This window comes from Dermacentor variabilis, chromosome 1 (genome assembly GCF_050947875.1).
Source record: "Dermacentor variabilis isolate Ectoservices chromosome 1, ASM5094787v1, whole genome shotgun sequence".
Lineage (NCBI taxonomy): Eukaryota > Metazoa > Arthropoda > Arachnida > Ixodida > Ixodidae > Dermacentor > Dermacentor variabilis.
In genome coordinates, this window is record NC_134568.1 from 118,861,464 (window position 1) to 118,875,222 (window position 13,759).

General features: G+C 44.3%; 1 protein-coding gene across 2 annotated transcripts in view; it reads right to left on the reverse strand.

Moving 5' to 3' along the window:
• Positions 1-13,759, reverse strand: part of LOC142583664 (carboxyl-terminal PDZ ligand of neuronal nitric oxide synthase protein-like) — an 83,025-nt gene that overhangs the window by 38,247 nt on the left and 31,019 nt on the right. For both annotated transcript variants that reach the window (XM_075694157.1, XM_075694162.1), the window contains one exon: positions 2,074-2,283. In XM_075694157.1, coding sequence (XP_075550272.1) covers positions 2,074-2,283 — 210 coding nt within the window. The remainder of the gene's footprint in view (positions 1-2,073; positions 2,284-13,759) is intronic.

Below are 13,759 nucleotides of genomic sequence, written 5' to 3' on the forward strand. Positions count from 1 at the left end.
TGTTAAGGCCATGACCAGCACTTGCCTCGTGGAAGTGGAGATGAAAACCAGGCAGGTCTTTGCCACACAAACGAAGTACATAAGAGCAGTGTAATGAATGAAAAGAAAGGCCAAAATGACTGCCTGCGGGCACCTGGTGATATAAAGGACACATGGTGATAGAAGACAAAAGAATGACAATAATAAAACATCGAGTACCATTGTCATTGGACCACATGTGCAAGTGAGTGGTCCATTCAGTGACGCAGAAGACAACAAAGTATGGCAATGTGTGCCATCATGATGGGCCAAGTGGGCATATGAGTAGTTCAATAAACAATAGCTCATGCTATAATTGGGCCACGTTGCAGAGCAAGTGCCTAAAAATGGGTAGTAGCAAGAAGAGCGACAGGAAAACACAGCAGAAGCTAGACAGCGGCCACCAGCCAAGGACATAGAACATGACGGACATCTCTGGAGACCCAACTCTCTGGAGCCAGTGACCAAGGCAGCCAGCCGGGCATCACTGAGTATAAGCAGGGTTCAAGGCTGCCTACCGTTCCACCACTCCCACCATTCACTCCTGCCAAAACCGCCTGCAATTAGGGCGGCTGCGTGAGTGACGACTGCTGTGCGCCAAGCCTGGGCATGCGTGGGTGCCTGGGACAACTGCTAGGCAACCCTGACCCAGGGCCGCAGTATGCATCATCGTCACCCCCATCTCTGTTATCCACTACCACCAGCACCTTGAATCATTGAAAGCCGCCACTAGCCAGAGCCCACGCTAATGGCACTATTAGTGCCACACCTGCCTGTCCACGAGTCAACGCAAATGGCATATCATGAGAGCATTGGACATTCTTTTTACTGACTCGTAGGCTGCGCTTCGGTAGCAGGCGCATCCGAACTTCTAGGACTTTGCTTCAGCAGTGACAGCATCAGTGCATTGTGCTAGGCTTGTTTGCATGCTTTGTTCCTTTTCTGTGTTGTTATTGCAAATGCAATTGAGTGCATTTCAGAATGAGTTGTCAGACTCTCTACAATGTCCTTTCCTCGACAAACCGTATGCCGTCGGCAAGCGAAATGAACATTTGCCAACCTTTAAATCTTCACATGCAACAAAGAAATGCCATCAAAAGATGATACTGCAAGACCAGTTCTACCAGACTACCCAGTGGCAACAGAAGGCAGTATAGATACATCAGTGGTGGCATAAGTGCTACAGTGGTCTACAACAACCAGAAAAACAGTTGACAGTTATGGTTACTAAGATAGACATGTTGCAATGCACTTGCTCCCAGTAGTAAACCCAAGTGCAGAGCACACATGGACCATTGTTTCTTTTGTTTTCTCTCTCCCACCTTCCCATTGTTGTTTCCTTTAAATCCATGAGCGAAAAATAAAAGCTCGTTTTTTGCACAGTGACTCAGACCACTCCTTATCGGAGGAAGTGTGGCTGCTGCCGAAGTAACAATGTCTCAAACCCACAACCTGATTACAGAGATGCTTAAACAGGGGGCTTCAGATTAACTTGGAACACCTGTGTCTTTTCAAGGTGCCACTAATTCTTAGTAGACAAGCACTTTTGCATTCTACCCCCATTACATTGCGGCTGCAGCAGCTGGGAATAGAGCCTGTGACTTTGTGCTCAGTAGCAGAACATCACAGCCACTAAGCTACCATGGTGGGTCATGAGTCAGGTTCTTACGCCAGCGCCACCATGACGCCACAATTTTGTTTACCAACCCGTCTACACATGCACAGAAATTATTGGGCACTGTTGCCACAACTATACTAAATGAAAGATAAAGCCCTTCATTGTGCAACTTATTAAAACCTCACTTATGCTTACTTGTTAGGGCTCCTTCAACTAAGATATCTCAGCCAATGAGTGTTATAGTAAAACAAAAAACAACCTACGAGATTAAAGAATATTAAACTCTGTACAATAATTTCATGACTCAAAGGAGTCCCTCCAGGAAATTTACACTGTAGATCTATTCACCGCAGCACACACAATACCAATCGCATAAACACCAAGTCAGTCAGGAGGATAGGAGGAGAAACAAGCACGCTTTGAGGTAAGGCACCTACCATGGCCTCAGAACGGGCTGTTGCCTCTGCTGAGAGCTGATCACGTAAATGGCGGGCCTGGCTGATGGCTGACTGGGCCTGCTGGGCCTGATGCTCCATCTGACCCCGCATCAGCTGCAGCTGGTGGTACAGGGACAGTGATGTCCCTTCTGGCACCAGGGGCATGGCAGCTGATGGTGGGGACACTCCGCCATCACTCGCAGCAGTGACCTGCACAACCGTTTACACGTATATCACTATCCACTCATCACTCGGAGAGTTCAGAAAGCAAAAAAGATGTAGGAATCAACATATGGCACATGAGTATATTAAACAATGATAGCAGACAACCAACAAACATCTTCAAGTATTATAACACCATACCAGACAACAGTCTTTGCACTGCTTTCTGAACTTATGGTTGAAGGGACAGTAGTGAACAAAATGGTACAAATTGTGGTTTCCTGTGAAAAACTCATTATCTTGGTTTCTAATCTATGAGTTGCATTTTTTTTCCACTGTTCATAGAGTTTCATATTAGTACAACTAGAGGGAAATCTGGCGCTGCGATCGTTCAACCATCATGGGAATGATGGGAAGTACAGGCTTCGGATCAGCATTCTGTTGACTGGCGAACTAGTCTACAAGTATTTTATGGCAGTTTTGGCTTCGCTTCAAGCACAATTGCGATAACCTGCAGAGGGACAGTGCAATGCAGAGCTCTCTGCCTTTGTTGTGTTGCTCAAGTGGCGATAGCGCGCTGAGCCAGCGGCTGGGACGATGTTTGTGTCGCGTTGTGGTGTCGAAACCCTGATGAGAAAGCGACGGCATCGTAAACGATGAAAGATTATGTTTTGACCGTTTGGACCTTGGTTTGTTAAGTGTGTTAGGTTGGCGCTGTAGCGTTACGTGCTTTATGAAACTTCAGAATAGGAAAAAGAAGGCACTACTGATATATAAGACAGACAGTTGTATTACTACTGGCTTGACAATTGAATTTTATTGAGGGCTTTATTATGCATTGCTTGTTTATGTGCTCATTGAAATGCGTGTTTCAGGACTTTGAGAACACAAACTTACTTGTGGTAGGAAAGGCTGCTGCCCCCTGGCTATAGTCTAGTGTCGCAAGATGTGCAAGTGCAAAGCCATGCCATAACGCTTCGGAAGTGGTACGTCAATATAAAATATGATGAAGCATACTCGTAGGAGGCCACTAGCGTCCTAGATAGCACTGTAGCAGATTTGCTTAAAAGTACTTGAAGACGTTCAGCAATCGTGACAGCCAACGCAGCCTTTCGAAAGAGCGAGAGAGTTCGCAAGTGCCTGTCGTCTGCGAGAAAAGTATCGCATTTGCAGCGAGCAGGCGTCGTAGCAGACAACACTTGTAGCATTCCGCTCAAGGGTGCAACACTTTCTCACAATATATTTCCATAAATACTTTATAAGTATTCTTATATAAAAACATGCACGGTTGTTATTGCTGTTGCAAAAATGAATAAATAATTATTCTCTGGCGTTAAATTGGGAACAGAATCGCACAAGAATGCATACCCTGGTATGTTCTGGTGATAAACCATAGTAAACCGTGCTTCCATCCCAAAGTCATACAATGTTTATGTAGCGTGTTGTACATTATATAACATACTGCAGAAATATAATTAGATTTTACGCGATAATATTTGAGTATAGCTTCGTTAACTGCGCCGCAAGCAAACGGCACTAGTCTAAAGAACAAAGTCAATCCGAAGCCTGTACTTCCCATCATTCCCATGTAGGTTGAGGCAATGCTCATGAGAGCACCGTAGACACTAACGCCACATTTCCCTCTAGGGTATTTATTTAGAAACTCTATGCCACTGTTGTCTAACAGGGTACGTGCTACTGCCGCCAAGGGGAGAGATGGGTAATTTTGTTTACTGACGGTGCCATAAAGCTCCCATTCCCACTTTGTTAATTTCATGGTGCTCACTGTTGCCTACCTTTCCAAGTTTGTGTACTAGAGGATGTTTTTTTTTTTTTCTTTATCTCTTATGATATATCAAACTTGCAGTAGCATGCCAGGCCTTTTGCTCTGCTAATCTCTGCAGTTATCATTAAACTTTCTATTTATAGCACACTTTTTCACATAGTGGTTGATGAATAAGGTTTCCTTGTGATATATTCTTGGAAAACACCAGTTTTATTTATTTATTTATTTATTTATTGATACGAATGCATCAAATGGCCCATTGAGCGAAAAAGCCGGTGGCATCTGTAGCAGCAAAATTGTGCCTAAATTCCCATTGGCTGCAACGCTACGTCACAAGCTTGGATCAACAGAGCAGAGCCGGTGCATCGGAACACCTACTACTGCAACAGCATGCTAGGTGTTGCGTGAGGGGAGAGGGCATTGCCACGACACCACGTTACCAGTGTGCCTCGAAGGAGCAGATACAGTGCCGCGACGCTGTGGGGCAAGACGGGTTGTCATCGGCAAGGCAGTCGCGTGACATGTGTGTAAGGGTTCCACCACCTCGCTCTCGGTAGCCGGCACATGGTCCGTATCTCTCTCTCTCTCACACCACCACTGGGCTTAGCTGCTGCACGTGCCTGCCAGCCTTGGAGGCCGCTGTTGCTTCCTTGATCTCTTATCGTGCAGGATGTCAGTAGCATGCGGCGGCGGCACCACAGGCTGCTGCTGCTTGCTGGCTCAGGCAGCACGTACCGCTATGGTACATTACTCACAGTGCGAAACTCAAAAGATGGCTTAGCTGCGTTCAATTGGACCTTAATGTTTTCACATTCACAATCATGAGAAGTGCTTAGGTGTCCTATATTTATTTATTTGTTTATTTATTTATTTATTTATGTATTCATTCATTTTATTATTTTAAATACCCTCAACCACCGAGGCTTTAAAGGGACCCTGAAACGATGTTGTACAAACATACTGAGCTGTTAGAGTAGGTCCTTCTGATATTTAATTGGTGCATCTAAGTGCTCCGTGTAAAGCATGTAACTTATTATAAGGTTTTAAAAATGTACATCGCTACCGATTGCAGCACACTGCTCGGCTAAATTTTCAGCCGCCTCTACCCATTTGATGTAAATTGCCCTCATGACGACAGTAGGGGCGAGCTACCTGATTGGCTACCCAGGGTGCATCATCGATAATTTTTCGAACTTAATGGTGAACAAATGCTGTTCGTAACAGTTGGTATGTTAGTTAATTTGTTTCTATAAAAAGAAAGTAACAGAAAGAGAATGCACAAGAACAATTTTTCAGTACAGTTAAGCACTTCCGGCACACAGCAAGTTTCGCCTGCTTGTGTTACGTGCTCCATCTTAACGAGAGCTCCGCGGTCAGTGTCGGTCTGTCTTTTCGTGAGCACCATGAATTGCCTTTGTTGCGTTGTGGGCTGCAAACGTAGCGAGTGGCAATATGTCAAGCTGCGACATCGTGTCCCTCTGCAAGGCAGCAGATGAGCAGAGTGGCTGCAGTGCATCAGACTATCGGTATCCGATCGGCGCCAGAATTTGCGCATTTACAGCCGTCACTTTACACCGGAGGATTACTACCACAATAGCGTTTCGAGAGTGCGGTATTCGGGTAAACACAAGCGAGGGGACAGGGCCTGGCTGCTTGACCATGCCGTTTCACGGGATGAGCAGAAGCACAAATGTGAATGATCTGCACGGTGCAGCCACCTGGCGGCACAGAATTCAATCAAACACAGTAGCAGTAACGAAGTGTATTCTTCTTTGCCATCGGTGTAAATTTTTTGCAGGAGCGTAATCGTTAACATGCTGTTTTTGTAAATGTTTAAAATGTTTTACACTTGGTTAGAGCAATATTAGCTCTTTGGTTGGTTAAGCTCTGGGCCAACAGGTGGCTGGACTGTGCAGACCGATCAGGCCGCTCACGTACGTCTACGCTAAAGCTGCTTCATTAGCTTGAGTTTATGCCTCCACCTATCCGTCGAAACGCCCAGCTCGCCTGTGGTTACCGGAATACCAGACACATTCAGCACTGTGACAAAATGCTCACAACGCACGGTGCTTCGATAGCTCTCGCTTGGGGTCGACTGCCAAGCAGCTACCGGAGATGGGTTGGAGAGGCTTCGCGCACCCGCTCTTAGAGAACCGGAAGTAGACGGTACGACGTGCCATCATGACACAGAGCCAGTGAAGGCGGAGCTTAGCCCCGATCACTCAGCGAACGAGTTGAGGAGAAAATGCATGTCTATGGAGGAGGGTAACTTGTAATCATCCGTAGCTCTCTTAATATGAGATGCTTCACACAAACTGTGGTGCGAATGATTAACTTTAGCTGTACCCTACGCATTTACGAAATTTGTCCAAACCGTTTGTCCTCGTTAAAGGGGCCCTTTAACGAGGCGAGTGAGGTTACAATTGACAAAGCAATTAACATTTTTTTTAACGTGGCATTATTATACAGTTGTTCTAGAAGCAACAAAATAATAAACACCGAAATACACTAACTACAACAAAAAGTAAAGATGGCATCACAGTAAACAAAAATAGTTCCTAAAAAAGAAAGAAAACAAAGAAACTAACAACAGATAGCAGTACGCAAGATGCATACATACAGTCAAATGCTTCTACAACGAACGCCTCTAAAACAAAATGACCAGTATAACGACGGATTGATTATGTCTCTGGCGAATTCCTATCTTTCATGTGTACTGTGAACGCCTCTACAATAAAGACCACCCCAACAAATTGGCCTATACAACGAAGAAATTCAGGCACACTGATGGTGGATTTGTTGCCTCACAACAAATGGCACATTCTCTGCCCTCTGCCGATGCCAATTAGCTGCGCTCTGCACTAGCACTAACGACAGCACTAGTGACGCACTCGACGAGCAGGCTGATATCATCAAGTGTTATAGTCCTGCTGTACTGCTTCATGAATCGCTCAACTAGTATGCTGCTTGCCGTGACATACCAGTGAGTGCGGCAGCTGATAAATACACTGCAGTTGATGATGATGTGACTATTGTAACTGATGAATGTTGAAGCCTTCCAAGCCCTCTGGGGCAGAAAGGATATGAATTTCAACAAAGGCAATGATGAATAGCTTGTAGACAGGCAAAGAATTTCGATGGCAGGGAAGATGTAGCTGCATTCGATGATCTGGAACTTGGCGTCTCCCCGCATTTCATGGCAGAGCATGCCGTGAAGCTCGGTACAATGAGATTGGCTACAGTTGCACATTCTGCCAGACAAAGTGCGCAGAAAAAATAGCGACTTATTTGAATAACTCTCTTTTAATTCATGTTAAATAAAGGATTTCTCTTCCCTTGTAGAACATGTATAACCTGCTCCAATATGAGTGGTACAGGGCACAATCTTTACAATGAAGTGACCTGTATAACGAAGGATTTTGTTATAAGCATTTTGTTATAAAGATGTTAGACTGTATAGTGAATGCTCAGATAATTTGCACTGCAAGAACAGATATGTATGATACATATAAGAATGAAAAATATATTCAGGCATCATCATCACCAAGAAAACAATCAAATAAAAATTTGCACAAAAGTACATTGTTGGTGACAGATGCGACAGAAGCCAGTAGGTGGTTCCAGTCATTAGTTGTGCACAGAGTGAAAGAATCAAAGAAAGTCTTCATACTGCAGCTAATGCATCCCACTTTATTTTTGTGGTCAAGACAAGAACAACAATAGGTGTGTGGTGAAATGAGCTGGCTGTGCAAAGACGTGTGATAGTAAATTTTATGCAAAAGACAGACAAAATACCCTTCGGTATAGTGACAGCAAAGACAATGGTAAGCTATATTAATGTTATGCTGTCTGTGGAATTGTAATTAGAGTGGCATTATTCTGCACAAGTTCAAGGGCTTGAGAAAGGTTAGCTTGGATAGAGCCCCAGATTGAAGCTGCATATTCTAATTTTGATTAAACAAGTGTCTTATAGGTGAGTACATTTAGAGAGACAGTTGAGTGCATAATGGGCGGGCTATGCAGTGCGAATAACATAACATGGCTGTGGGTATTGAAGAGGCTATTTCTTGAGGTTAGTGGTCTGGTACAATGCAGTGCCAACTTTCTGAGCAACCCTCTGCAGTAGCCATGGCATTGCACTGATAAGCACAAGGTAACGAGTTTGACCCTGGCCACGGCAGACACATTCCGATGAGGGTGCAGGGCAAAATCTTTCTGAACTGCGTATTGGGTGCATGTTAAACAACACCAGGTGGTCAAAATTAATGTGGCATCCCCATTATTGTGTGCTTAATTATCAAGTCATGGTTCTGGTATGAGGTTTAGGGTTTTGCCCAGAATTTTGTTAAAATCTTTCTCAGCAGTTTAGCTCAGAGAAGGTAAAATGCAAAGTATCATATCTTTTTCTCCACAACTGTATATCGTATGTACTGAGATCTTAGTGAAATTACATACAGTACAAACACACAGGACAAAAAAGAGAAGACCCATACACAAATGCTACTTTAGACTGAGATGCATAGCTGATACTCCTTACCACTGCGAAATTCTACAGGCATGCACAGCTCAAACCACTTCCACAATGCGTAAAAAAAAAAAAAAAAAGGATGGAAAAGCGGGGGTGGCATGACGACAACAATGAAAAATGAAATTTTCTGTTTTAACTTTTAACCACAAGTAAAGACAAGAAACAAGGCATGTGCATAAGTTTTAAATGCTACTGATGAATAATATTGGTCTCTTCATACATATTGCACACGGAACATCTGCTAACAAATGTATCAGGATATCTTTGCAAGCTTGCATGGCAGTTGCTTCCAATTCTTGCCAATTGTTTTTCTGTGCTAGGACATGCGCACATGAGAAGTGACAACCACTGTAATTTCACTGCGATTGCAACTAACTGGCCACATAGTCTAAGATTATACATATAGAGGGTCTTCGTTAGCTGATAAACTTATTTAGAACTTTTCTCAAAACCTAAGTGTCCAGTACTTATATCATCATACATGTCTATAGTACCTATGTCATATAACAGTTCGTAGCACCATATAGTCGAAAGGTGCTATAGTCATATCACAGAAAATGCTACAGGGTTGCTTTTCACCATACCAACCTGATATTACAACTCTACTACCAAAATTAAGGAAAACCTCCGTACACTGTCAAGATGTGATAAAAGCAAAGCTGATTAACCCTTTAATGATGGAATTATTAAAGGTTTATGGCGAAAAATCTTTTGCACAAGATTTTTAACTTGATTAGCCCTCGTAATCAAATGCTACCAATATTTTATGTGAAGACTGGATTTTCTATTAACTCCGTGGTATGTCGCGAAACGCCGTCTGCCACCTAGGCCAAAAAATGTTGCACGAATATTGCAAAAAGAAAACAACATGAATCCGAGGACAGTTCATGGCTTAACTTGCGCAAAACTGCTTATTTTGCACTAAATATGACCACACATTTAACGAATGGGGGACAACTTTTCCTGGTAGCCTATGGCGGTTGAACATACTGAAAACAGTTGACAGTTTTGTTCAGACTTTAGTGATTGAGGTGCCTTCCTGGGCCTGATCCACCAGCTAACGCATTGTGCTTAGCTCCGATCTCCGGGAACCGCCGCTGTAACGGCAACATGGTGGACACGGCTAGCATGCCGGAGCTAATTTCCCGTGCAAACTGTGCTGCTCCCTCCTGGGGGCAAGTCACCGTGCAAGCACATGTCGCCGAGATGCATCCTGATTGGCCTCACAAGTGGCGGCCCCCGAGCATCCTCTCCACCCGAGTTCTCTTCCACTGAGCGCTTCATTGCCACGGCAGATCTGGTTCTTTATTCTATGGGCAGATGCTCACAGGCCCGCAACGAAGTGGTTACGTGGGACCTTTGCTCCCACGACTTCTCATTCTTGCACTTGGTAGACTGCTACCCGGTTAACCCTAGTGCAGCAAGCGCGCATACTCGGTTGGTCTTGAGGTGAGCCTTTGCCTGTAAGCATCGTGACTGTCGCACTGTGCTGTATCTTGGGTGAATAAACTCGTGTCTGTTGGCGATCTGACTCTGGAGTCTTCTCTTCGCCATGTTAGAGAGTCGACGAACCCTGCCGCAGCGCCTTTGTGCGTTGCGGAGTGGAGGAGCATCAAGCCCTTTCTTGACCAACGCTCATAGGGTGAGCCTTGTGCAAACCCATCTCCACAAGACAGTTGTGCACACTGCACTTTGCACACACAAAAAACTGCCTGTTCCTTGCCCCCTGGTCACTTGCATGGTTGGCATGTGCTACTGACCATGCCAGTGTCTGGTGCTGTCAGTGCTAATGCAGACTTCAGGCAGGGGGCATAGCCAAGGGGGAGAGGTGGACTCACCAGACACGTGCCCTCCCCCCTTGTAAATACCATGAAGTCTGTTTCAGAACAAATTAAGTAGTATTGCATTTGTCAGGGTTCCATTTTTGACGCACTTAATTTTTCTATTACATAAATGACACCACAAACGTTCCACCCACACCAGACATAATCCTGTATGTCAAAAACACAAACTTCTTTTTCAGAAAGGGAGGTTTCTTTAGTGGGAAGCTACTATCTGGTTTGGTAATTCACCAGGGTGGCTTCAAGTACATAAGCTTGAATTAAAGCCTTAAGAAAAAAGCATACATGCAGGAAAAGAAAAAAAGAAAGGAAGGAACATGTTGTTCTGGCCCTATTACATATGTACAATATCCGCATTATGCATCCAGAGTTCAGCAATGGAGTCATCGAACATGGTACATTGTGAAGAAAAGCTAAATTGGTTTCATCGTGTTGATAACATTGGAAGTCATACTTCTCACACAATTTGTTTGATTGGTAAGTTATGCACCTTCTACCTCCTTAGTTAAACAATACAGCTGCACTGCATACCAGTCCATTCACGTCTATAATACTGTCTTTATACGAAACGGCAACAAAAACCAATGTTGACAGTCTACATGTTTTACAATAGTGGATTCTGTGTGCAAGTGAAAACATGCCTTACCAAAGTCACTTTGCACATCTTTTTAAAAACAGCATTTCAATGATACAAAACCTTACAAGCAAACAGTAAAAGCGACATATACAGTAGAACCTCATTCGTATGTTCTGGAAAAAAATTCGAGAAAAAAATGAACTGGGAAAACGTATGATCTGAAGTTACTAAAAGATTTGGCAGACTCTATTGTAGCTGACATCAATGTAATGCGCAGCGTTGCACGAATCATTGCGGCACAAGATGTTGACATGCGCGAGTTGGTGGTGCCCGAGCAGTCCCGAGGCGTGCACTGCTGTTTTTGCTGCTTCGGCAAGCATACGTATGCACTCCTCGTATTCGGTCTGGGTTGGCAACTTCTTAAGGCTGGGCATTTTGGCAGGAAGTTTCGACATGCTCACTCAGAGAAAACTGTTGAGGCAGGAGACGTCAAAGCGCTTTGAGCTGGTGGGGCCCGAGCAACCCAAGACATGCACTATCGTTTTTATATTGTGTAGTGTGTTAAAAGAGCAACGGGGAACCAAAACGAAACCGAGCTGGTGGCAACGCCAGGATGCGATGCTGCCAGCGTGAAACACGACGCTCACTTTGTGCCACCTGCCACAGGGAATGGTGGCGCATTGGTGTTATCACCTATAAAAAGCGTGCAGTACACTGCCAATGGCACCATACAAGCTGCAACAGACAGGCGAAGATGCTTATTGCAATAGGGTTAGCAGCAACAGCTGTAAAGGTGGCACGCGATGACTCGCAAGATTTGCTTGTACAGGAATAGGAAACTGAGTGCCCGCCGGCATTTTCATGTCACACAGGCGGGTAAGTACTGCGGCAAAGCTGCTGCGTCGGGGGTTACTGTTCTCGATCACACCCGCTTCAAGCCTTGTCTTGTTTACATGGAACCTAGGGACCGAAAAATGTATCGGAGGATCTCGATTTGGCAATGTAGTGAACGTTGGTGTCAAAAAATTGTATTTCTTGGGAACATATCAAACAGTAAAAAATAAATAAATAAATAAATAAATAAATAAAATGAACATAGCTATATAGGCAACAGGTGCGGTATAAGTTTGGACCAGTAGCGCCTTCATGCAGCGATGCAGCAAATGTAACAACATATGATGGCTGGGCCAGGTGCAGCAGGCGCAGCCACCAGCTACAATTTTTATGTTTTACATTGCAGAAACACCACGTGGAACAAAATCCGAACTATGTTGCTTTCTTGGATGCACAAACAGTTACTTAAACATCACTGAAGATGGTGATGCCATACGGCTCCGTCGGTTTTCGTCACTTCCTCACACATGGAACAGCGGAAAGCCTGGATATGCATGGTCCATAGGAAATGGTACGCACGTTTTCGATGGTGCTTATGCTTTTGTCTAACATAAAGGAGGTGTTCATTTGCAAGAGCTCCGTGTTCCATGTAAATTGTGTCTTCACCTTTGCATGTGCGACCACTCTGGAATTTGGGCACTGAAAGCGAACACGCAGGTTTATAGTCGTAATTATGCCGTCCTCTCAATGGCTCAGTCTTTTCTTATAGGGTTTTTTTTTTTTCCTCACGCTTCCGAGCACTGGCAGCATCTGGTACACGAATCTGTGCGCTCTGCATCGACAGCAAACACCAATGCAGCGGTGTGTTCTTACTCCCCGTCAATGCTGGCCTTAAACGTGCACCGGTCACTGCCACCGGTTCTCATAGTGCCAAACTGTGAAATAGGCCAAGACTGAAAATTGGGCTAGTTTGAAAGACATTGGAATTGCCGAATCATCGTAAAAAAGAAAAAAAATGGACAGAGTATGGGAACAAACTGACACATAGACGATTGGCGATGCAGTGCAAGAAAAAGAATGGATGGGGGGAGATGTACATCTATCTTTGCCCAAGATTTTTGTGCTGCTTCGATAATCTGCGATTAAATACATGACAATGTTAACGTGGATAGCAAAACATCTGAATAACTGCTGGAGTTCCACATCATAGCTTGCCGCAGTGAGCTTTGTTTGCGGGGTGCATTTGCATAGCAATTTGCTTTTGTTTTATGCTTTACATACCACCTGATGTCATGAATGTGACCTGCCTCATACAAGCAACAACATTTCTTAAGGGCAAATGCATGAAAATGCATTTTCCAGTTCATTAGGCCTTAAAAACAGCAGTGCGAAATCACTGAAAGCGCCATGTACCCCTTCGTCCCGTCATTTGCAACACATGCCAGTGCTTTTACTGCTGCTATTCGCGGCGCTGTTTGCCAGTGAGCTCATGCTGCCTTACAACAACGGCCCAGTGCCTACTGGGTCAGTCTTCGTGCTCTTGAAATGGGATCTTATAAACCGGGTTCTACCACACAACACCTACAATACTTAGAGAAGGGAAACTGTACCTTCCCCAGTACAACGGAAGTAACAGTAGTGGTGGCATTACGAACTAGAGTATATGACCGAAAAATGGCACTGGCAAAATCAAAACTAATATCATCATCATTACGTAGTGAGCATTATAGCAACTGTGGTAGCGGCTCATGGGGCTGGGTGCACTGCTCGCTTGCTGGTTTTGAGCATTTTCTTACCACTGTCGGGGCGGTATTTGTGTGTACAGTACTTTAACACGATTACAGATATCTTTATTATGTCGCCAAGTGACCAAGTGGCCTCAACTGGCAAAACAAGAAAAACACTTCAACCAAGTAAGCTTACTTTGTTTATTGTCAATGGTGAATGAAGCAGTACAC